The sequence below is a fragment of the Pelophylax lessonae genome, assembly GCF_965119305.1.
Source record: "Pelophylax lessonae genome assembly, chromosome: 4".
NCBI lineage: Eukaryota > Metazoa > Chordata > Amphibia > Anura > Ranidae > Pelophylax > Pelophylax lessonae.
Window position 1 is genome coordinate 133537287 of NC_138771.1, and position 25758 is coordinate 133563044.

At 45.7% G+C, this 25758-nt stretch overlaps 1 protein-coding gene across 5 annotated transcripts in view; it reads right to left on the minus strand.

Annotated features, from left to right (window-relative positions):
• NEO1 (neogenin 1) overlaps positions 1–25758 on the minus strand; it is a 306375-nt gene that overhangs the window by 102179 nt on the left and 178438 nt on the right. For all 5 annotated transcript variants that reach the window (XM_082257066.1, XM_082257065.1, XM_082257064.1 and 2 more), the window contains exon 3: positions 278–553. In XM_082257066.1, the coding sequence (XP_082113192.1) occupies positions 278–553 (276 nt within the window). The remainder of the gene's footprint in view (positions 1–277; positions 554–25758) is intronic.

The window sequence follows — 25758 nt, forward strand, 5'->3', positions numbered from 1 at the left end:
TCGGCTCGGGTGCCTCAGAGCAAGCTGCTTGCTGTGGGGGCACTGAACAGGAGGGATCACAGAAGAGGGACCCAAGAAGAGGAGGATCTGGGCTGCTCTGTGCAAAATCCACTACACAGAGGAGGCAAGTATAACATGTTTTGTTATTTTTATAGGAAAAAAAAAAGACTTTACAATCACAAAAATGTCCTGAATTTGGCTGTGATACGCCTATATCAGATGAAAAAAAAACAGGCATTTGAGCTCTTGTGAAGATCACATAAAACAAAGATTTTACCTTGCAGTACTTTAATCTCAGCCTCTTCACTGTATTTGAGGGATGCTCCACTGCCCACTCCACAACGATACAGACCAGCATCACTTTCATTGGCGTTGTTGATAACCAAGCTGCCATTAGACAGCAATGAAGTTCTGTCATCCAGTTCTCGTAAAGACCTGTCCTGCTCCCAGTGAACAAATGACACCAGTTCTGGGCTTACATCACAGCTTAATACAAAACTATCCCCAATGTACACAGAAGAGGCTTCAGGTTGACTGGAAAATCGGGGGAGACCTGCAACAACAATGTACAAAACAGTCCATCAAGGTGAGACCATACATAAATGTATAGGAAATCACTACATGACATTGCAAAGAGAATTTGTGTAGATTCCTGGATTTTGGTATCCACATTAACCACTTCTGGACCGGAAGGATTTGCTCCCTTAATGATCAGGCCACTTTTTTTGCGATTCGGCACTGCTTTACTTTAACTGACAACTGCGTAGTCGTGCCACGCTGTACCCAAATAAAATTGATGTCCTTTTTTTTCCCACAAACAGGGCTTTCCTTTGGTAGTATTTGATCACCCATGCAGTTTTTTGATCATGCGCTCTAAACAAAAAGTTATCAGTACTAAAAATATGCACTGTTACTGTAATAATGACACTGGCAGGCAAGGGGTTAACACCAGGGGCGATCAAAGAGTTTAATGTGTACCTGGGGGGGGGGGGGGGTGATTCTAACTGTGGGGGGACCAGACTTCGGGGATGGAAACAGGGCTCCTATGTTCCGATATAACAGGCACACAGGAGCCCTATTTTATTCAGTGACAGATGAGCTGTGTGCCGTGTTTACAACGGCACACCGTCTTCTGTCAGTCCCTGCAGCGATCGCCGGTTCCCGGCGGCCATCAAGGCCGCTGGACCCGTTGCCTAGTTGCAGGGCTAGAGAGCGGCCGAGTGCCTGAGACCGCAAGCCACCGTACGGGTATGCCGGTTTGCGCAGGAGGGCAAGCCTGCTGCAGTATATCTGCGGCGGCAGGTCGGGAAGCGTTTAATTGCTTTTGACTAGAAGAGTCAATAAAATAGACATATCCAAACCGCTAATATGCAGTGCTTATAAAAAGGATTTGCCACTTTGGAAGTATTCATGTTTTACTACCTAAAAACAAAAAAAAAAAACAAAAAAAAAAAAAAACACACACGTTTTTAAAAACACTGATTAAAAGAAATAGCCCATTTAATAATAGTGAAAACAGGTCCTTGCAAAGTGACAAAAATCAGAATGGAAAAACATCTAGACACCGATGGCATTCCAGGACATCACCAATGTGTTTTTAAACCACTTCGTAGTTTTGTCTTCAGCGAGAGAATAAACCCTAGTATAAAGCTTTCTACTCCCTAGGCTCAAGTTTTGTGCAGACTACACCAGATTCTCCTCCAGAATCTCTGTATTTTGCTACATTCATTCTTCCCTCTATCCTTCAAGACATCCAGGGCCAGCTACTTAAAAACATCCCCACAGCATGACGATGCCAGCACTGTACTACTTTATAGTTTGGATATTTTTTACAGGATTTTACAGTAAGACAAAAATCCAGGTCTCTTTCGTTCATTGGACACAGCTCTATATCTTCTTGACTGATTGGATGTCCCAAAGCAGTGTCACCCTGAGGGGTGTGAATAACACAGAAAAAAAAACATAGGCAAAACATAGCCAACCAAGACAAAACTAGAGCTCACCTGACAAAAACAACAAATACACCCTCAAAGAGGACTAAACCTCTCCAACAGCGGCCTGCTAAACCTTGCAGCAAAAAGAAGCATCCGCAGATGCCAACACATCCACTTTAGAAAACTTGTGAAAGTGTGCAAAGATGACCATGTGGCCGCCTTGCATACCTACATCACTGACACCTGACGACGTATGACCCAGGAGGCACCAAGTGCCCTCGTAAAATGCGCCTCAACAGGGAAAGGAATATCCTGACCCTTAATGGAATAGGCCTGCACCACCATCTGACTGATCCATCTGGAAATGGTCGCAGCATACGCGGCCATCCCCTAAGGGGGTCCATCCATAAGGACAAACTGAGAATCCGATTTCCGCAATGACTCAGTCGTCGCAAGGTACATCCTGATTGCCCGAACCACATCCAATGTAAGGCAATCTCTTTAGGATGTTTAGGCTTTGGACACAGAAGGCAACACAATGTCTTCATTTAAATGGAAACCAGAGACAACTTTAGGAAGGAACGACTGACCGGTACGAAGCACCACCTTGTCTCTGAACCACCAGGTAAGGTGAATGACAGGACAATGCAGCCAGCTCCGACATCCTGCCCGCAGAAGTAATAGCCACCAAGAAAACTACATTCTGTATTCAAAGTGAGCAGAAGAATCTCACTAATATTTTTAAAGGGCGGTTTCTGAAGAACTGACAGCACCAAATTGAGGTCCCACACAGGCAACGGAGACCTCACAAGGGGAGTCAGGTGGCGGACCCACTGAACAAAGATTTGAATCAAGGAATTTGTTGCCAACGGGTGTTTAAAGAAAATCGTCAGGGCCGATATCTGGCCTTTGATGGTAACCAAGGCCAAAACGCTGATCTACACCTCTTTGGAGAAACTTCCAAGACACGAGACACCGAGAAGAAACGGGGGGAACCCCCCCGAGACTCTCACCAAGTAATGTACGCCCTCTAGACTCGATAAATCTTCCTAGAAGTAGATTTTCCCGCTTTTAACAATGCAGGAATCACCGATTCAGGCACCCTTCTATCCTTCCAAAGCCAGCGACTGTAAAGCAGGATGGAAGATCGGTCCTTGAGTTAACAGATCTTCTCTGAGAGGGAGTCTCCAAAGGACATCGACAACCAGCCGTACCAGGGCTGCATACCAGGACCCGCGAGGGCAGTCCAGTGCCTCTAGGCACACAATCCAGTTCCTTCGCAGAAGTCTCGGCAGAAGTGTCAGCGGAGGAAATACGTACATTAGAAAATCCCTGGAATATGCACGGCAAAGATAGCTGGAACAAAGTGATCTGCCAACCTTAGAATGCCAGCTACTTCCTGGGCTGCTAAGGCACTTTTGGTGCCCCCTTGATGGACATATGCCACGACCGTGGCATTGTCCGATAGAATCCTCACGGGGCGCCCCTGCAGACGATCTGTTCAATGAAGTGGGCAAAGCCTGATTGCCCGAATTTTTTTTTTTTAATTATTAAAAAAAATTTTTTTTTCTTTTTTTCCAAAATATATATATATATATATATATATATATATATATATATATATATATATATATATATATATATATATATATATATATATATATATATATATATATATATATATATATATATATATATATATATAATTTTTTTTTTCCTCATCGCCGTGCCACAGCCAAAGGCCCCTTTCACAGGGGCTGTCTGATCAGGTCCGCCTGTCAGTTTTTCAGGCAGACCTGATCGGACCCTTCATTCTCCTCCATGGAGCAGTAATCTGCCGCCATCTGATCCTGTCCGCCAAAAACAGATAGATGGTGGTTCTATTTTGTATCCATCCCGTGGATCGGATCAGATGGCATCGGATGGAGAGAGACAGACAGTCTGTTTCCATCCAATTGCGCTATAGAGGAGAGTGGGGTTCTAGTCGTATTTATGTGTAAATTTAGTATCCGTTTTATTAAATAAAGCTTGGTTGTTAGTTTAAAAAAAAAAAAATCTGGCTCCTAACTTTAGCTGGCTCCTAGATTTCAGGCAAATTTGTCAAGCCCTGCTCTGGCTCAACAGATCAGATTGTCTAGAGTCTGTGGATTCTTCTTCCATTTGACATGGATCTCCCTTCTGTAGAGACCTGGTATGGAACCGCCTCGAAGGTGGTGACCATCAGGCCAGCCGGTTGAACAGGAGCCGCTTCGCATCTTGCAACTTATTGAAATTTCACCTCCTGGAGGAAAACCCCGGGCTAAGGTCGTGACCAGGGTCAAGCCCAGATCAGGTCCAGTTTTGTGGATGGAACCAGAACAGATTTTTGGAAATTCAGTTTCCATCCGAACTCTTGCAAAGATTGCACAGAAATGTCCAGATTGTCTTTCAGGGCAATCTGAGACACTGCTCGCAGAAATGGATCATCAAGTTACCCCCAGTACCACAATTCCCTTCTGCCTTAGTAAAGCCAACACCAGGGCCAACACTTTTGTTAACACCAGAGGAGCCGAGGTGAGACCAAAGGGTAATGCAAAGAATTGATAGTGCTCCTTGCCCACGGCAAAGCGAAGGAAACGCTGATGCCGGACATATTGGGATATGAAGGTTAAGTGTCCTTGATATCGATAGGGGCCGGAAAAATCACCTTGATGAAGGGATGCCACAACCGTGTGAATGGATTCCATTCAAAATTTTTGAACCCGCACAAAGAGGTTCAAAGCCTTGAGATCCAGAATGGGACGGACCTTGCCTTCCTTCCTGGGAACAGTATACAGGTTTGAATAAAACCTTGAAAGCGTTCCGATTTCCAAACTGGTACAATGACCCTCTGAGAGCAGATCCTGTACCTCTCCAAGAAGACCTTGTAGACGATCTGGGGACAAATGCAGATTGGAAGGAAAGAACCTTGCTGGAGGCAAGGACCTAAACTTGATCTTATACCCGGACCGAATCAACTCGTGGACCCACTTGTCTTGAATCCAGGAGGTCCAGAAAGAGGTGAAGCTGTCCCCCCCACCCCAAGTACGAGTGAGGGCGAACCTTCAGGAAGAACTGAGCTTGTCAGCAGTCCCGGAGGGGCCTGCTCTTGACATACCTGGCCAGGGCCTCTTGGAACCCGCTGGGGGGTTACAGGTGGATTTTGATCCCTGGTCCTTAGATCCCGAAGGAGGAAACGACCAATTATGGGCCGAGAAGAAAGGACCATGCTTGCGGCGAGTCTCTTTACTCCTGGCAGACTGCGGAAGCAGTACTCTTACCTCCGTGTAAGACACATGTCCTCCATGGAGCACTGAACAGGCAGTCTCCTACAAAGGGGAGATCAGTCAATACCTTCTTGGAAGCCCGGTCCGCAGACCAGTATTTCAGCCATATCATGCTGCGCAGTTATCCCCGTCAGACACCCTGCAGGCTAAGAGGGACGCATCCAGAGAGGCATCACAGATATACTGCAACCTGTGGACCAACTGGTCCGCCAGGAGGAGGTTGTCCACCTTCCAAATCCTTCCGTTAATGTCTGTGAAATCAAGGTTATGGCAAACACTGGTCGCAGAATGGAACCGGCCATGGGGAAAAGGTATCATACCAGATATTCAGCTCTCTTGTCAAAGGGGTCCTTATAGGACGGAGAGTCCTCCACCGGAAGGAGGATGGCTTTATTCAACCTGGAAACCTGAGTCCACCATGGGTGGTACTGTCAGTTTCTTTAACAGGGACTCATCAAATGGATACCTTCTAGCAATGCGCTTGGAGACCCTGACAGTGTGTGGGGGAACCCCACTGACTTGTGACAATGTTGTCGAAATAGGCGGGAAAGGGGAATACCTTACTGCCTTGGAGGTTTCGCGGGCACCAAACTGCACCATGGCAGCAGGCAGCAGACGCAGTAGTAGCTGCCTCCTCCAATTCTAAAGTTTCCCGCACTGATGCAACCAATGCATCCACCAGCTCCATTTCATGCCCTGCTGTAATGGAAGAGGAATCATCCTCATTGGTCAAGAAGATATGGAGCTGTGTCCATCAATGAACGAAAGAGAAAATATTCCTAGCTCTAGCTTGAAGTTCATCTTTAAAGCACATATAAAATCCCAAAAATGTTAAATATTGCAAATTACCGGTCCTAAGATTGTGAATGCTAAGAACATTTTTGGCAAATACAGAACATGCCTATTAATCTTGCCAAAAATGAAAAATCCTTGTCACTTAGTGTAAGCTGAAAACAAAGCACAAACCACCTTATTGTATAAACTTCTAGTTCAGGTAATCCACCTTGTAATAGAGATGAAGACAGACCTGTTTGAATTCCACAGTGACAACCATGACTCGCTCAACAGATAGTGAGCATAGCCACTTAGGGACAGGAAATGTGTAATTCACAGGATTACCCAGGGGAGGAAAGGAGGAAGCCAAAAAAAAAAAAAAAAGGATTCAGCCACCACATCTAAGGACTACATCTGATAGATCCATAGCAAGACACGTGCGAATGATTTAGAATTCACAGACCGATTAAGCTAAACTCTATTCCGAATTTAAAATGTAATCTTAAATTCTTAAATTAATCTCCGTTATAGCTGTAGGTGGGTTTTAGGAGAGGGTTTTGTAAAAAAGTACTAAATGTTTTCCAAGCATGTGGCTCCAACCTTTTTAATAGCCATCATGCATAGCCGCAGCACATTCGCATCCAGTTATTATGCTTGGTAAGTATTTGCCTGTTTAGAATACAATACATGAACCTAATTGCCTTCCCATGCGTCTAATTAGACTGCCCGCTCATCCAGTGTTGCAGTTTCTATGTTTTATGTAGTATTCCCTATATTGCATTAACTATATACCATTTCCCAGTGGAACTACACAGATTCTGAAACACAAACAGGAGAGGAAACAGAAATCTGTGAAGAATGGAATTAAAGAAATAATAATAATAGAGAAGGCAACAGCAGGGAAAGAAGGATGATGTAGAAAGAAGTCAGTGACAGCTGTAGATAGAAGGGAAGTACTGGGTGTGAATGTGCAGTCTCTTCAGTCACTTGCTGCCGTAACCCTTCACCTTGCACAGCCCATACAATACAATTAGTGACACCAACACATCTTGTCAGAGATCAATGTTCTGTTCATTAAGAGCCTGCAGGCAATGTATCCTCAGCCTCCCCCTCCTGCGTCTCAACTCACAATGAATCACTCAGCAGCACTGTCACAATCTTCCATCGATCGTACCAAGCTGTGGATAATCTTGTACTGACCGATAAAGAAAAAGGAACAGTGTCGTTTTCCAACAACTTTATTATTTAACTTCATACAGGCCTTGTACCTCTATACTTTAATTCATATGCCTTTAGTTTACAAAATGCTTTATACACAGAACTTGACAAAAAGCAGCACAAAGGGCTCTTATAACTCAAGAATAGATATATGTTCTAGAATACAAAAAGGATGTAGAATGCAATATATATGATACAACAAAATGTACACTTATACACTTTATAGGGTACACCTTGCTAGTACCATGCTGGACCTCCTTTTGCCTTCAGAATGGCCTTCATTTTTCATGGCATAGATTCAATAAGGTGTTGGAAACATTCCTCAGAGATTTTTGTCCATATTGACATGATAGAATCACGCAGTTGATGCAGATTTGTTGACTTCACATTTATGATGCAAATCTCTCATTCCACCACATCCCAAAGGTGCTCTATTGGATTGAGATCTGGTGACTGTGGAGGCCATTGGAGTACAGTGAACTCCATGTCATGTTCAAGAACCAGTTTGAGATAATTGGAGCTTTGTGACATGGTGCATTATTCTGTTTGAATCAGCCTTTAGAAGATGGGTACACTGTAGTCAAAGGGATGGACATGGTCAGCAACAATACTCCGGTAGGCCGTAGTGTTTAAACAATGCTCAATTGGTACCAAGGGGCCCAAAGTGTACCAAGAAAATAACCACCAAACCATTACACCACCACCACCAGCCTGAACTGTTAATACAGAGGTTTCCCACTATATGATGGAACTTTAAAGGATTTAAGGAGTAAACCTGTATGCTTAGAAAAAGTCATTTAATTTTCCAAAAGAGTTTACATACAACAGTAGCAAACTATCAAAAAAAATGTGATGCACAAAAAAATAGGGGTACACATTACCACATTGTAATTTTTCAAAAATAAAATTAGTATCTACATATAAAAAGAATGCCATCTACATATGAAGAATGTGTGGACATTTTGGATATGTCCATGCATTCTTCATATGTAGATACTAACCTTCTTCGTAAAAATTACAACATGGTAATCTGTACGCCTGATTTTTTTTTTAGGCCTCACATTGATACAATTTGCTACCTACTGTGTTGTATGTAAACTCGCCTTAAAAATAAAATGACTGTTTAAAGCAGGCATGTCCAACCTGCGACCCGGAACCGCAGGCAGTGCGGCCCACTGCCCCCCGACAATTTTTTTTTTTTTTGCTGGGGAGAAAGGAAGTCAAGTCGGGGGCACAGCCACAGCGGCTTCCAACTAACTGTAATATCACCCCATCCGTTTGCGGGTGATATATACGGACATAATGCATGTCAATGGGATTGCGGATGTCTGCGAATGACCATCCGCTGACATCCGATTTGCGTCCTTTCAGTTCTGCTCTATTTTTTGGAACGGAACAGAACCCCATTTTTCTTCCGTTTAAAAAAGGACTCAAAATCAGAGGTGTAATCCGCTGACATCCGCAATCCCATAGATATACATTATGTCTGTATATCATCCGCAAACGGATGGGATGATATGCGGACATACGGAGTGTCATCCGTGTCCGTAAAAAAGAAAAAAAAGTGCCGGAGCGGATCGCAATAAAAAATGAAAGAGGCCTTAAACATGTATGCTTAAAAAACAGTTCCAACAGTTTCCAAAAGAGTTTACATACAACACAATAACAAATTGTATGAAAAAAGTGATGCCTAATAAAATGGAGGGTACACATTACCACGTTGTAATTTTACAAAGACTTATTAGTATATCTACATATGAAGAATGCATGGACACCAAAAATGTCCAGACATTCATATGTAGATAGCATTCTTCATATGTAGATAGTCTTTTTGTGTTACAATGTGGTAATGTGCACCCCTGTTTTATTGTGTATCACAATTTTTGATACAGTTTGCTACGGTGTTGTATGTAAACGCTTTTGGAGAACTAAATTACTTTTTCTTGGCATACATTTTTACTCCTTTGAGCCTTTAAAATCCCATCGTATAGGGGGAAACTTTTTCATCCAAGTTACATAGGGATGTGGCCATGTGGTGAGCAGGTATTCCAACCTCTATTCTTTTTGAGAACTGTTGATACAAAGCAGGATGGATCTTTGCTTTCATCTGTTTATGCCAAATTCTTACCCTACCATCTGAATGTCGCAGCTGAAATCAAGACTCAGACTAGGCAAGGTTTTTCCAATCTTCTATTGTGCAATTTTGGTGAGCCTGTGAGATTTGTAGCCTCCATTTCCTGTTCTTAATGGATAGGCGTGGCACCCGGTGTGGTCATCTGCTGTTGTAGCCCATCTGCTTTAAGATTCGATGTGTTGTGCATTCAGAGATGGCATTCTGCATACCATGGTTGAAACGAGTGGTTGTGTTACTGTGATCTATTATCTCCAACCAGTCTGCTCATTCTCGTCTGACCTCAAGGCATTTCAGTCTACAAAACTACTGCTCATTGGATATTTCCTTTTTTTCGGACCACTCTGTAAACCCTGGAGTGAGCTGTGCGTGAAAATCCCAGTAGATCAGCAGTTTTTGAAATACTCAGACCTGCCCCTCTGGCACCAACTAGCCACGTTCAAAGTCACTTAAATCCCTTTTCTTCCCCATTTGAACTTCAGCAAGTCATCTTCACCACGTCTGGATGCCCAAATGCATTGAGATGCTGCCATGTGATTGACTGGTTAGCAATTCGTGTTACCAAGCAATTTAACAGGTGTACCTAATAAAGTGGCCAAGGAGCATTTTCTTTTGTAATTCATTTTTATAATGAATAGATACTAAATTTTTCTCTTTTCGTTAACTTTTGTTTCTTCATAGATTTTTTTTTTTCTTGTATGTTGGTAAACCATAAAGGGTGTTGCTAATAAAGCCGTATGTAAAAGCGGTGTACTCCATTGAATCTAACAATGTGTGGAGTTGAGCCAGCCTTTGTTCTATGCACACCATAATGTCAGACACAAAGGATTTCGCTTTCTGAAAGGGGCTTTTCAGGTGATACAGTGATAACGCATTAGATAATTATTTGCACAAAGTCAGGTTAAAAAATAATGTCCATCTTCCACTAAAATCTTTTGAAGTCAGCACAAAATGTATAACTTTTAAATCGACAAGGAAATCCATTATACGGTGGGCGCTCATATGGGCTTTTGATTTGGAATGTATACTAGGCTCCAGTGTATTTGGAATATCTGAATGGTCAAGGATTGGGTCGACTTTTTGACATTTTGTACAAGTAAAAATCATTTTATCCAATGTAGTATCACTGTCACCCGAAAAGTCCCTTTCAGAAAAAAAGCTTCTCCTTGGAAATTCAATTTTCAAAAGAAAGCAAAAGTTACCAGCTTCAAAGAGCTAAGCAAACATTATTTTGTAAAACAAATCTACCGTATAATATGAGAGCCAGACAAACCTATTTCTAAATCAATATTATCTGCTATTTGGTCTAGGGATTGGAGCTCCCTACGGGGCACATAGACATGAATATGACAACCTCCAAATTTGGCTGGATTGGATGGTATAATGTTTTTTAGATTTTAAATAGTGAAGGCCCAATTCAATACTATATTAATCATCACACTTAAAGCTCATACACACACTATATGAAAATTGGGGGAACATTTTCGTCCAAAGAATTTTCCTACGATTGTTGTATAGTATGTACAGAACTTTCTACAGACGATTCAGAATTTTCGTACAAAAATTCCCTAAGGGACAAACTCCAAAATTTCTCGTATGGGAAAAAAAAAAAAACGAATGATTTTCGTTTAATGTGTATGATTTTTGTACAAAATAAATCAGAAAAGAGACTGTGCATGATCAGAAACGATAAAACAAAAAAAGCCTTTGTTGTACGAGAATTTTCATATGAATTTTAAGAATTTTCGTCCATCGGTTCCAGTTTGCTATGAAACAACGGGGAAAAAAATCAGACAATCGTTCGCCCGATTTTCGTATAGTGTGTACCCCACTTTACACTGGTGTTTATCATCCCTATAATTGGGTTGAATTGTACAAAAAGCCAAAAAGAATGAGATTTTAATCATACCTTACCAGTGTTCTAAAAAGCTTACCTTCATAATATTACATACAAATATTGCACAAAATATTTAACAATCAGTAAAATACTACATCACATGTGTCACATATGTTTTAGACATAAAAGCTTCTGTCTACGTGTTTCTCAGTTTCGTAAAGCTTCTTTAGGACATTGGCTTGAAGCAGTTTACATAAGAAAAAATATATTCCATCCTAAAACATTAGATGTGACATGTGATGCACAAAACTAAAATTTAGTAGAAAAATGCAACAATAAAATGGGATTTTTTACTTACCGTAAAATCCATTTCTTTGATGTTCATCGATGGACACAGCTCCTTATCTTAACCATTGGTTTATACTGCCCCCTACAAAGTAGGACACTAAGCAGAAAAAAGTCTGGCTATGCTTATGGGCAATCCCAGGGGGTATACTCCCTTTCTCTGCTATAGGTAACCAGTTTTGTTACAAGCAGTGTCAGAAGAATTACAATTCCACAGAGGGGTGGGTGCTGTGTCCAACAATGAACATCAGAGAAATGGATTTTACAGCAAGTCTAAAACCCAATTTTCTCTTTCGTTGGTCGCAGAGGAAACAGACAACGCTTTCTGAGGCTCATCCATGAGCAAAAAAAATAGTGAGTCTGACTTACTAAAAGACTCTGTAGCTGCCAGGTACACTAATTGCCTGGTCTACATCCAAGGCATCCAAAGCAATTTCCCTCAGATGTGCTGGCCTGGGACACAGGGAAGGCAACACAATGTCTTCATTCAAAATGAAAATCAGAGACAACCTGAGGAAGGAACAACGGACCGGGGCGAAGAACCACCAAATCACTGTGAACCACCAGTAAGGTGAATGACAGGATAATGGGGCCAATTCCGACACCCTGCGTGCAGAGGTGAAAGCCCCCAAAAAGGCCACCATCTGGGAGAGCGTAAGCAGTGGAATGCCCCAAAGATTCTCAAAAAGAGGCTTCTGGAGGACTGAGCACCAAATCGAGGTCCCAAGGTGGCAACAGGGACAGCACTGGAGGGGTCAAGTGCCAAAATCCCTGAAGAAAATTATGCACCAGGGAGTATGTGGCCAAGGACCATTGCAATAAGACCACTAAGGCCGACACCTGACCCTTAGTACTCAAGGCCAGTTTCTGCTCAACCCCCCCCCCCCCCTTTGAAGGAAGGTCGAGAACCAAGCCACAGAACAAGAGCGAGAATGAACCCCAAGAGGCTCACACCAAGCAATGTACAGTGCCTTGCAAAAGTATTCACCCCCTTGGCATTTTTCATGTTTTGTTGCCTCACAACCTGGAACATGGATTGTTTGAGGATTTGTGTCGATTTACAGAACATGCCCATAACTTTGAAGATGATTTTTTTATTTTTTTTATTGTGAATAGGACAAAATAACAAAGTCAATGTGCATAAATATTCACCCCCCTAAAGTCAATACTTTGTAGAGCCACCTTTTGTGGCAATCCCAGCTCTAAGTTGCTTTGGATAAGTCTATGAGCTTGCCACATCTTACCACTGAGATTTTTGCCCATTACTCCTTGCAAAACTGCTCCAGCTCCTTAAAGTTGGATGGTTTGCGCTTGTGAACAGCAATCTTTAAGCCAGACCACAGGTTTTCTATTGGATTGAGTTCTGGGCTTTGACTAAGCCATTCCAACACATTTACACGTTTCCTCTTAAACCACTCAGTGTTGCTTTAGCAGTGTGTTTGGGGTCATTGTCCTGCTGGAAGGTGAACCTCCATCCTAACCTCAAACCACGCACAGAGTGGTACAGGTTTTGCTCAAGAATATCCCTGTAATTAGCACCATCCATTTTTCCCTCAACTCTGACCAGTTTCCCAGTCCCGGCTGCTGAAAAACATCCCCACAGCATGATGCTATCACCATGTTTCACTGTGGGGATGGTGTTCTTTGGGTGATGTGATGGGTTTGCGACAGCCACAGCGTTTTCTTTGATGGCCGAAAAGTTAAATTTAAGTCTCATGAGACCACAGCACCTTCCTCCATACATTTTGGGAGTCTCCCACATGCCTTTTCGCAAACTCAAAACGTACCATTTTTGTTTTTTGCTGAAAGTAATGGCTTTCTTCTGGCCACTCTGCCATAAAGCTTAACTCTATGGGAGCGTATGGCTTATTGTCGTCCTACGTACAGATACTCCAGTCTTTGCTGTGGAACTCTGCAGCTCCTCCAGGGTTACCTTTGGTCTCTGTGCTGCCTCTGATTAATGCCCTCCTTGCCCGGTCTGAGTTTTGGTGGGCGGCCGTCTCTTGGCAGGTTTGCGGTTGTGCCATGTTCTATTTGGTTATGATAGATTTGATGGTGCTCCTGGGGATCATTTAAGATTTGGATATTTGTTTTTTTTTTTTTATAACCTAACCCTGACTTTTACTCAACATTGTCCCTTACTTCTTTGGGGAGTTCCTTGGTCTTCATGGCAGGGTTTGGGTAGTGGTGCCTCTTGCTTAGGTGTTGCAGCCTCTGGGGCTTTTCAAAAAAGGTGTGTATATGTAATGACCAGTTCATATTACACTTAGATTGCACACAGGTGGACAGCATTTCACTAATTATGTGACTTCTGAAGGTAATTGGTTGCACCAGAACTTTTTATGGGCTTCATAAAGTGGGTGAATACATACGCACATGCCAATTTTCGGTTTTCTATTTCTAAAAAATTGTTTTATGTATATGTTTTTCTCATTTCACTTCAACTAAAACTATTGTGTTCTGATCCATCACATGAAATTCAGATTAACAAAACATTGAAATTAAGGCTGTAATGTAACAAAATAGGTAAAAAGTCAAGGGGGGTGAATACTTATCCAAGGCACTGTACGTCTCCCACGTACGACAGTAGCTCTTTCTAGAAGTAAGTTTCCTAGCTTTTAACAGCGTTGGAAACATCGACTCACGACTAAAGCAGTATGCAAGATTGGTCCTTTGGACAGCAGATTCTGCCTGAGAGGAAGCTTTCAAGGAAGGTCAGTGACCAGCCACACCAGATGGGCGTACCAAGCCCGGCGAGGCCAGTCCAGAGCCACCAAGATAACTGGAATCCCTTCTGCCTCGATCCTGCGTAGCAGTCCTAACAGAAGCTGGAGAGGAGGGAAGGTGTAAATCACGGGGCCACCAGCCCATCTGTGGCATCCGCCAGAGGATCCGGTGACCGAGCCACAAACCTCTGCACCTTTCCGTTGACCTGGGAAGCCAACATATCCACCTCGGGGATGCCCCACTAGAGACAAAACTGATGAAACGCCTCCGGATGAAGGGACCACTCCCCTTGGTACAACACCTGCCGACTGATGTAATCTGCCTGACAAGTTTTCCACCCCGGGAATGTGTACGGCGGAGAGGGCTGGAATTAACCGTTCTGCCCACCTTAAATGCCGGCTACCTCCAAAGCCGCCAAGACACTTCTTGTACCCCCCTGGTGATTGTCATAAGCAACCGCCGTGGCATTGCCAGATTGAATATGCACTGGACATCCCTGAAGACGATCCATCCAATGTTCAAGGCACAGTCTGATCGCTAGGAGTTCCAAGACATTGATCCAATTCAAGGGGAGGAAGGATTTGCCTAGCCGAAGCGCCAAAGAACGAAGCCACCATATCAGGGACTCCTTTGTTCCCTGGGTAGGCCGGGTCGGATTGTCCAGAGTCTGCGGAGTCTTGTCCCATTTGGCCAGAATCTCCCTGCAGGGACCTCGTATGGAACTGTGTAAATGAAAGCGCCTCAAAAAAGGTAGACACCATCGGGCCCAGCACCCACATGCAAGTCCAGAGGGATAACCATCTGCTGGACAGCAGGAGACGAACTGCAGCCTGTAGTTTCTGGAGTCTGTCCAGAGGAAGAAGCACTCAGGCTAAGGCAGAGTCCAGAGTGAGACCCAGATAGTCCAGCTTGTGGACGGAACCAGATCTCAGAAACTCCGAATTCAGCCACCAGATCTCAGAAACTCCCTCAAGCTCGTATGGTGATTTCCAGGTTTTCCACCAGAGCAGTAGAGATTCCGCTCGCAGAAGGAAGACTTCCAAGTAGCCCAAAACCGGAATCCCCCATTGGCATAACAATGCTGGCACCAGGGCCAACACTTTCGTAAAGACCTGAATAGCAGAGGCAAGACCAAAAGGTAACACCACAAATTGATAATGCTCCTCTCCCACGGCAAAGCGGAGGAAGCGCTGGAGACCGACACATATTGGAATGGGAAGATAAGTTTCCTTGATATAGATTGAGGCAAGAAAATCCCCTGATGCAAGGAAGCCACCACCGTGCGAACAGAGTCCATTCTGAACTTCTGCACCCACACAGAGCAGTTCAGCGCCTTGAGGTCCGGAATTGGACGCACCTTGCCTTCCTTCCTGGGGACTGTAAACAGGTTCAAGCAAAACCCCTAAAAAAGGTTCAGAAGTCCGAAACGGGACCATCACCCTTTGAAGTAAAAAGTTATTGCACTGCTCCAAAAAGAGCCTGTGAGCAGACCGGGGACAGTCGCGTGTCAGAAGCAAGAACCTTACCCGGAGGTTAAGAATGAAACTGTTTTTGTACCAGGGGAGTCCACGGGTCCATGAACAAGCAAAGACGTCCCTCCACCCCAGATACGGGCGAGGGCACACCTTTCTGCTGAAGGGGCCTTGTCCAGGGGTCTGGATGCCAGACCAAGTTAGCTTGGATCCTCCAGAGGATGCTCCAAAGGGCTCCGATCCCTTGTCAGTCGACCCTGAGGGACGAGAAAAAAAAAAAACTGAGCCAAGGAGGAGGGCCCATGACTATGACGAGGGTCCTTGCCCTTAGTAGGCTGCGGAAGAAATTTACTCTCCCCCCCCCCCCCCTGTGAGACCTTTAATGTCATCCAAACAAGCGATCTCCTTGAAAGGAACGAACAGTCAAGGCCTTTTTAGAGGTCTGGTCCGCCGACCAGCATTTGAGCCAAAAGACACGCTGAAGGACCACTGCAGAAACTGAGAGCCAAGCCATTAGGGGAGACGCATCCAATGAGGTATCACAAAAAAACTGCAGCCCCTGGACAAGCTGGTCCTCCAGCTCAGCAAAGGCGGGGGGAGCTACAACCCCTCCAGATCACGGCGTAAAAGCCTATTCCACGCGGTCAGTCTGCCACACCAGGGCAATGGTGAAAATCGGCCTCCGTGCCGAACCAGCCAGGGTGTACAAATTGTTGGCCACAGCCTCCGCCTTCCTGTCAGTCGGATTCTGAAAGGTCAGGGACTCTTCAACCCGGAATCAGGGTTACCTTGTTTAATCTGGAAACTGGAGGGTCCACCACCTGTGGAACAGTCCACTTCTTGAGAAGGGACTCCTCATATAGGGGTATCGCCTAGCGACTCACTTAGGGACCCCATAGGGTCGCTTTGGTCATCCCCACTCTTCAGTGAAAATGCTGTCAAAATAGGAGGTGAAAGGAACTCCTTTGCCGCTCTTGATGGCCTGTGAGTGCCAAAGTTAACCTGTGCCTCCGTCGCAGCCGCCGCTGCGTCCTCCACTAAGTCTCAAGCACAGACACAAACCGTGCATCCACCAGTGCCTTTTAGTGCGCGTTTGCAGAAGCAGAGGAACCATCCTCACTATCTGAGGATTCAGGGCACGTGGTCGGAGACCCAGCAGGGTGACTCACGTCCACAGCTGCCGAATCAGATTCAGGATCTGGAAGACAGATGAGGCAGGGGAAGGGGAGTGAGTGCTTCATGCCAGCCCGTCCCCCAAAAGTCACAAGGAGAATCTGCATTGTACGAGTGGCGATCAGGAAATTAAAGGATCCAAGGGTCAGCACCAGGGGATGAGAAGGGGCTCCCACCGGCAAGGTTGCCACCCAGAACGCTCCACTGTCATGGCTGCTGCCATTTGCAATGGCAAACCACCACAAAATGGCCACCGGACTACACAAACATGGTCACAGTTCGTTAAGCACACAGGCTACAAGAAAGTCGCAGCCCCACGATGCTCCCAGGCCTCAAGAACAGGCCCAGGCAGGACGGAGGGCCCTGGCAGGAGCCCCCAACAGGTACAAACCCCCCCGAACAGCCAATCGCCAGTGGCGCAGCCCCCCCCCCCCCATCGCCAGCCTAGCCAGGAGGTGCACCAGACAACCCACACAGCTCCAGCATAATTGGAGGGGGGGTAGGATGGGAGGACAGATGAAGTGGGGTGCCTGACAGGAAGGAGGGGAACCCGGGGGACCGACCATCCCAAGGAGGGGCCCACGTCCACCCCAAAACACTCCAGAGGGAGAGGGGGGGACAGCTTCTCACCATACCAGGAACCTGACGGGCACTGTTCCTGACAAAACCCCCTCGCAATCGAAATGGAGGGGGCTGACGACCAGGAGAAATGATGCGCCTCGGGCCGAGCTCCGGTCGTATGCGACCTAGCGAGGAGTTCAACACGCAGATCATACCCCGTCCAGTGGGGCTGTCGCGGCTGACCTAGCGCAGAGCTGAGGTCTGAGCGCTTAATGGCCAGAGTGGGGTGACCACTGGATCTAGATTATCCAGCCCGTCAGCCAGTCTGGCAGTTTGTAGATCTCACAGGAAAAGAAAAAGAAAAAAAAAAAGAAAAATTCTAACAAGAGAAAAATGCCAGGACCAGAGATCCCAGCAAGGAACTAGGTCTGTACTCCTGACTAGGCAGAAAAAAAAAAAAAAAACTACCTATAGCGGAGAGGGAGTATATCCAGTGGTGGGATTCAGCCGGTTCGCACCGGACGCTAACTTTCTGCAAGTTCACAGAACCGGCTGAATCCCTCTGCACGTCTAAGGACGCGCAGTACAATTGAATGCCCCGCACTCGGGCAGACGTGGCGGCCGGGGGGGGGGGGGCGGAGCAGTGCGCCCCGACCCGCCCATTCTGTGACAATAGCGAATTTCGCTATTGTCACACGGATCCTCCTCCTGGCCAATCAGGGAGCGGGTCCTCCCGCTTCCAGATTGGTCGAAAGACAAACACTGTGCCCTTGGACGAGGAGGAGGTGCCGCGGGAGGACTGAGCTCCTGGAGACGCGGGGAGCCGGGGACTGAAGAGAAGCTGCGACTGCGAGACCGTCTGTGAGGTAAGTGCATGGGTCTCGCTGGCACTCTGCAATCATTGGGGGGCAATGCTGTGGCTGGCACTCTGCAATCATTGGGGGGCAATGCTGTGGCTGGCACTCTGCAATCATTGGGGGGCAATGCTGTGGCTGGCACTCTGCAATCATTGGGGGGCAATGCTGTGGCTGGCACTCTGCAATCATTGGGGGGCAATGCTGTGGCTGGCACTCTGCAATCATTGGGGGGCAATGCTGTGGCTGGCACTCTGCAATCATTGGGGGGCAATGCTGTGGCTGGCACTCTGCAATCATTGGGGGGCAATGCTGTGGCTGGCACTCTGCAATCATTGGGGGGCAATGCTGTGGCTGGCACTCTGCAATCATTGGGGGGCAATGCTGTGGCTGGCACTCTGCAATCATTGGGGGGCAATGCTGTGGCTGGCACTCTGCAATCATTGGGGGGCAATGCTGTGGCTGGCACTCTGCAATCATTGGGGGGCAATGCTGTGGCTGGCATTTTGCAATGATTGGGGGCAATGCTGTGGCACTCTGCAATGATTGGGGGCAATGCTGTGGTCACTGTGCATTGAAAGGGGGCATGCTGATCTTTCTGCATTGAAAGGGGGGCACGCTGATCACTGTGCATTGAAAGGGGGCATGCTGGTCACTGTGCATTGAAAGGGGGCATGCTGGTCACTGTGCATTGAAAGGGGGCACGCTGGTCATTCTGCTGGGAAAGTCGGAACTGGTTACTAAAATTTTTGAATCCCACCACTGAGTATATCCCCCTGGGACTGCCCATAGGTGTAGCCAGACTTCCTGCCTAGTGTCCTATTCCTGTAGGGGGCAGTATAATCCAATGGTTAAGAAGAAGATCAGGAGCTGTGTGTCAATGAACAGAAGAGAAATGGACATTTAATAGTGTTATTAACACCATCCCATCCGGCCTATAGCAAAATGAAAGCTGGGCAGGGGTTTAATTGTTCTGACTGAACGTCACATGACGTCCTTCAGAACAAGCCACTCATGTGCGCCTCTGGGGGCGTGCAGCGATTGGCGGTGCAGTGTCACTATGATGTAGGCTCTTTACCATGTGATCAGCTGTGTCCAATCACAGCTGGTCACAGTGTAAATAGGAAGTGCCAGGTATCTGCATCCCTCTTACGCTGACAGCGCATGAGTACAGGAGAGCCGATAGGAGGCTCGTCTGACAGCAGGATTTCTGCGCTGATAATCAGTGCATCCGATTCTTTTATCAATCTGATTCAAATGTAAAAAAAAAACCCAAAAGAAAAAAAAAAGTTTTAATCCGCCCTGAATTTTTTTCTGTTTTTTGTATGTTTATAGATAACCACAGACTCCACTATCCCAGAACTCCTTGGGCTGGAATATGGGTGGAAATAGCAATTAGAGAGGTTTGAAAAACAGTCCAATTGGTATTTTATCACTCCTGATAAGCCAGCATTAGGGATCTATAAGAGCAAATGTCCTGTTTCTCTCTGCAGGCCCACACATGTATGATGATCACATGTTCCAAACGTTAGCGTGAGTACTAAACATCTCAGATGCCCAATAGTGAGCCAAGTATGGTGCCTTCTGAGAAGAGAAATATTAACAGACCAGCAGTGTCACAGATACAGCAGAGCATGCAAGCAAAGACTAGATGTAACCACATTGCTTGCAACAAATTCCAGGAGATCAAATGCTAATTTCTTTCACCAGATTTTTGCCATCACAGTGGATCCTGGCTAAATGAACAAGTACAGGCAGATATCTCACCACAGGCTTGGGTTTACACTCTGGTTAATACATTTTCTAGCTCCAGGGTAAGGGAGAGTTTAGAAGGTGCTTATGAAGAATGACTGTCCTGTTCCATTTCGAGGCCTGTGTACACAAGGCCTTTGTATGCCCAGTACTTTGAGTTGATCACTTTAAGAAACTTCATTTGTTGGATTGCGCAGCCCTATTATCTATCACTCAGAGGGAATCATAATGTTCACAAATAGAACAGCTTGGTAGCACGTATGTCAACAATGAACTTGGCACATGATGGTCTAAACAGCTAGGGTCCAGGAAGAGGAGCAGCAGAGTAATGGAAGATAAAAACCCTACATTTTTTTTTTTTTTTACCTCCAGAGCCGCTATGACAGTTCTTGCGCCCCCTTGGTGATTGACCTAAGCCACAGCTATGGCATAGTCCAATTGAATGTGCACTGGAAAACTGACAAGGATCCATCCAATGTTCCAGACACAGTCTGATCACTCAGAGTTCCAAGACATTGATTAGCAGTCTGGACTCTTCCAGTGTCTAGATCCCCTGAGCAGAATGCTTGACGAGGATGCCTCCCCAGCCAGATAGGCTGGCATCCGTGTTGACCACTGTTCAATATAAGGGGAGGAAGGATTTTCCCAGCCGAAGTCCTGAAGAACAAAGCCACCATATCAGGGACTCAGGGACTCCCTCGTTCCCCAACTCAGCGGGATCCGATTGCCCAGAGACTGCGGAGTCTTGTCCCATTTGGTCAGAATCTCTCTTTACAGGGACCTCGTATGGAACTGTGCAAACGGAACCGCCTCGAAGGTAAAACCCCATCAGGCCCAGCACCTGCATGCAAGTCCGGAGGGACGACTATCTGTTGGATAGCAGGAGGCGAATCGTAGCCTGCAACTCCTGAAGTTTTTCCAGAGGTAGGAGCACTCTGGCTAAGGCCGAGTCCAGAGTCAGGCCCAGATAGCTTAGCCCACTTGATCAGAGTTTGCGACACTAAGGCAATGGTGAATACCGGCCTCATTGCCAAACCAGCCAGAGTGTACATATTGTGGGCCACAGCCTCTGCCTTCCAGTCAGCCAGATACTTAAAGGCCGGGGACTCTCACCAGTGGCACAGTCGACATCTTAAGAAGGGACTCCTTATAGGGGTAATGCACAGTAAACCGCATTAGGAACCCTACGGGGATGCTTTGGTCGTCCCCACTCTTTAGCGACAATTCTGTCAAAATAGGCAGGGAAAGGAAACACCTTTGCCGCTCTGTATGGCTTGTGAGTGCCAAAGGGTACCTGCGCCTCCATTCCAGCTGCGTCCTCCATCTTAAGGGTCTCACGCACAGATACAATTAGTACTTCCACCAGTGCCTTTTCCTGCGTGGTCCCAGATGTGGAGGAATCATACTTACTATCTGAGGATTCCAGGCGCGTGGTAGCAGACCCAGCAGGGTGACCACGTCCGCAGGGGCTGAATCAGATTCAGGATCTGCTGAGACAGATGAAGCAGGGTAAGGCAGGGGGGCGCTTTTTGCGATGGATGGTTGGAACCCGGAGTGTTCCGCAGCCTCAGAGAGGGGGCCAGGTGGAGAGAGGTGTTCCAAAGACTCCACAAGTCACCAGGGGGACCCCACAAAGAGTAAAAACACTGCAAAGTGACAACCCCCACCATGCTGGCAGCACCACATGGTCGCCAGGCACAAGCACCAAGCGATCCTCAGCAGAGGGAGAGAACCCCACCAGACTCACCACCCAGCAGAAACAGGCAACTGAAGCCACCAGGATAATCTGCACTCCACATGCGGCAATCAGGAAGTGAATCAGCACCAGGGGATGAAATCGCCTCCCACAGGGCTCCACTGTCATGGCTGCCGCTATTTTCAATGGCAAACCACCGCAATATGGCCACCGCACTACACAAACCTGGCCACCATGCACAGAAACACAGGCTACAGCCAAATGCCAGATCCACAAGGCTCCCAGGGACCCAGGAGGGATTCCTAGGCCTCAAGGACAGGCCCAGACAGGACAGGGGGCCCTGGCAGGAGGTACAACCACGCGCACAGATGATAGTCTGGTGGCGCACCCTGCCCCCATCCCAGGAGGTGGACCAGACAACCAAATCGGCCCCAGCATAAGTGGAGGAGGGGGGCAGATTAAAAGGGGGAGTTAGAGTAGAAAACTTGAAAGCAGTTATCTGTTGGTACAAGGACAAGAACCACTGGACAGCAACAAGCAGATCTGCCGGTCGTGATGAGGAAGTAAACAAGTTTAAAAACGTGAAGCAGAGGGAGACAGAATGTGGAACTCCAGTGTGTAGCCTCTGGAAATTACACTTTGGAGCCAGGCGGCTAAATTTTTTGTGACTTGAAGGCTGACAGACAGCCCTGAATCTTACAAGTGGATGCGCCAGATCACTGGAAAGAGGCCTTGGAACCAATCTTGGCTGGTTGGGAGGCCATATCATTTAACAAAAGTATCTTCCGGTCTTAGATTTGAGATTGGAAGACCGAGGAATAAAAGGATCCTTTCGCATGCGTTTGGAGAATTCTGGTTTTACGTTCATTGTGCCAATAACTTTTTTTTTTACACCATTTATCATTTTTGACAATTTACTTTTGAATCATTGTGTATTAGTTTATCACATCTTTATATTTTTTCACTACTGGTTTAGCCCATTAAGGTTACCATATTAGGTCTATTTTCATTAGTTTAGGTTAATCACGTTTAGCGCTGCACATATTGTTTATACTGTTTACACCAATTCAAGTACTGTGCTGGCTGCTGTTTTTGGACATTTAGCGCGATCATTATCTTTTACTTTTTTCACTATGTGGTCTTAACTGGATGCCATAACCAAAACTACATAGCAGTGGAAAAGGGACTCTAAAAGCCGGTGGTTTTACCTCCTGGTAAATAAAAAGACAATTTCTTTGCGAACATCTTAGTCCAGAAGACAAAACCGACCATGCATAACTAAATATAGATAGTGTGCACGCTTTATGGAGAAACGATAATATGAAGGCACTGTCCTGACGACTACTTGTAGAGGTAAAATACTTGAAAAAGTGTTCCACTTACACATTATTAAAAGAATAATGCCAGGCATTGGTATGTTATACATAGTTATATTGGTCCAGTTACCAATGTAACTTGTTACACACACACACAGACAGTGCTCAGCATAAATGAGTAAATTTGTCAGAAAACCTTTACTTTCCTAATCAACATTTTCTATGGGACACTATACTACAAAATATTCTCACAAAATGCTGGCCATTGATTGCAACCAAGATTTGTTATATTGCACACACAAAAAAGTATTTTTCCTAACAAATTCTTTCAAGACCATGTAGCAAAAATAAATATACCCCATTGAAAGTCTTATGAGCAAAGCTAAATTTTTTTTTTACAGCAATATCCTAGTAAGAACTCCACTACAGGTGAGTAATTATTCATTTAACAGGTGTCCAGCAGATAGTGGATTGTAAAAGGATGTTACTCAAGCCTCGTACACACGTACCGATCGTCGGCCGAACGATTGGCCGTCTTTTGTCCAGGGCTGTTGTGTCTGTTGAAAACTGCACACGAATTTTGTCGGCCAACAACAGCCGACTGCAGAAGTGATGTCATGTGATGGTTAACTTTCCTTGTCTTTCTTTTCTGAGCATGCCCAGTCTTGCAAATCTGCTGTGTCGGCCGAAATCTATACTGACTGGCGAACAATCGGCCGTTCTGGTGTTGGCCAACAAAAATTTTAATGCTTGCACGACAGATTCTGTTCGGCCGAAAATGCGCTGTCGGAAGCATCATACTAACAAGCCTACAATCGGCCGATCGGTCGTCGGCCAAATATTTACGGCCGACAATCAGTACGTGTGTACGGGGCATTAAAGAAAATCCCTTCTTATGTCATGCTGTGAACAATGGCACCACATGGAAGAGATGGGTAACAAGGCCTAAGAAAGAAAGTTCAAAGTTCACTGGAGTTAGCTAAAAGTAGTAGAAGGCCAAATTGGGGTGATTGTTTCCCCTGACAATATGGTATACACTGCAGTTGCATGGCATGCATGGGTATCGTCCATGAAGGAAGCCTCTCCTAAAAAGCACATGTACAAAAAAAACCTGCCTAAAATAAGCCCGGGCCCATGCTGGAAAAAAAAAAAAAAAACACGACGACTACTGGGACTCTGTACTCTGAACAAAGAAAAATGCATGGTGCCATACAGTGAAACATTTTGGTGGCCTTCTGTGGGGCTGTGTGAGTGCTGCTGTCAGGGAGCTGAATTTCATTGATGGTATCATGAATTCACATATGTACTGCTCTACATTGAAAGAAGATACTACCATCACTACATGCCTTTGGTCATGCACTTTCAACCTCACAATCATCCAAAAAAATGGATTTTTGTAAGATCTTACCGTAAAATCCTTTTCTCTTAAGCTCATTGACAGACGTAGTCTTCTTGATTCTCAAGAGCTGGGTTATGTTGTCTCCGCAGGAGTAGGACTAGGCAGAAAGACAAAACGTTCTGGCTCCACCTTAGGGGCAGTCCCTGAGGGTATATCCTCCCTCTCTCTGCTACAGGGAATCAGTTCTGTTTTAAAGCAGTACAGAGAATTTAACCCAACCCAACTCAATGATAGAGGGGCGGGTACTACGTCTGTCAATGAGCTTAAGAGAAAAGGATTTTACGGTAAGATCTTACAAAAATCCATTTTTCTCTATCGCTCATTGACAGACGTAGTCTTCTTGATTCTCAAGAGCTGGGACATCTAGAAGCAGTGCCACAAAATGAGGGGTGGGATTGACAGAATCAAAATCCAATCTAGAAGGCCCAACCGGAGCCAACCAGAAGTATCAAAGGACTCATCGAGTAAACAGATGAGACCTACCCCACAAATCCTCGAGGTAGACCAACAGTCTCAAACAGTGGCCTGCAGGAACCTTGCAGCCAGAAGAGGCATCTGACGATGCCATCACATAAACCTTATACAATATTGTAAAGGTATGAACCGACTAAACAGTCGCCTTGAAAACCTGAACCACTGACGCCTGATGGCGGAAGGTCCAGGAAACTCTAAGCGCCCGAGTAAAATGCGCCTTAACAGGGAACGGGGGATCCCGACCCTTAGATAAAATAAGCCTATACCACCGTCTGTCTGATCCATCTAAAGATGGTCGCAGCAGAACAGGCAACCCCTTCTTAGGGCCATCCGTGATCACAAACAGTGAATCCGTCTTACAAATTGAATCCGTAGTATTCAAGTATATCCTGATCGCCCGAACTACATCCACGGAATGCCATGCAAATTTTCGAGGATGATTGGGCTAAGGACATAAGGACAATACACTGTCCTTATTCAATGAAACTTTGAAACCACCTTAGAAGGAAGGATGGATTCGGATGAAGAACAACCTTATCCCTATGAACCACCAGATCTGGGGAACAACAGGATAATGCAGCCAGTTCTGACACCCTGCGTGCAGAAGTGATAGCCACCAAGAAGACCACCTTCTGGGATAAAGTAGGCAAGGGAATCTCCCTGATATTTTCAAAGGGAGGTGTCTGAAGAACCGACAGCACCAAATTAAGATCCCAGGATGGTAACGGCGCGTGCACTGGCAGAGCCAGGTGTCGCACCCCCTGGATGAAATTCCGCACCAAGGAATGAG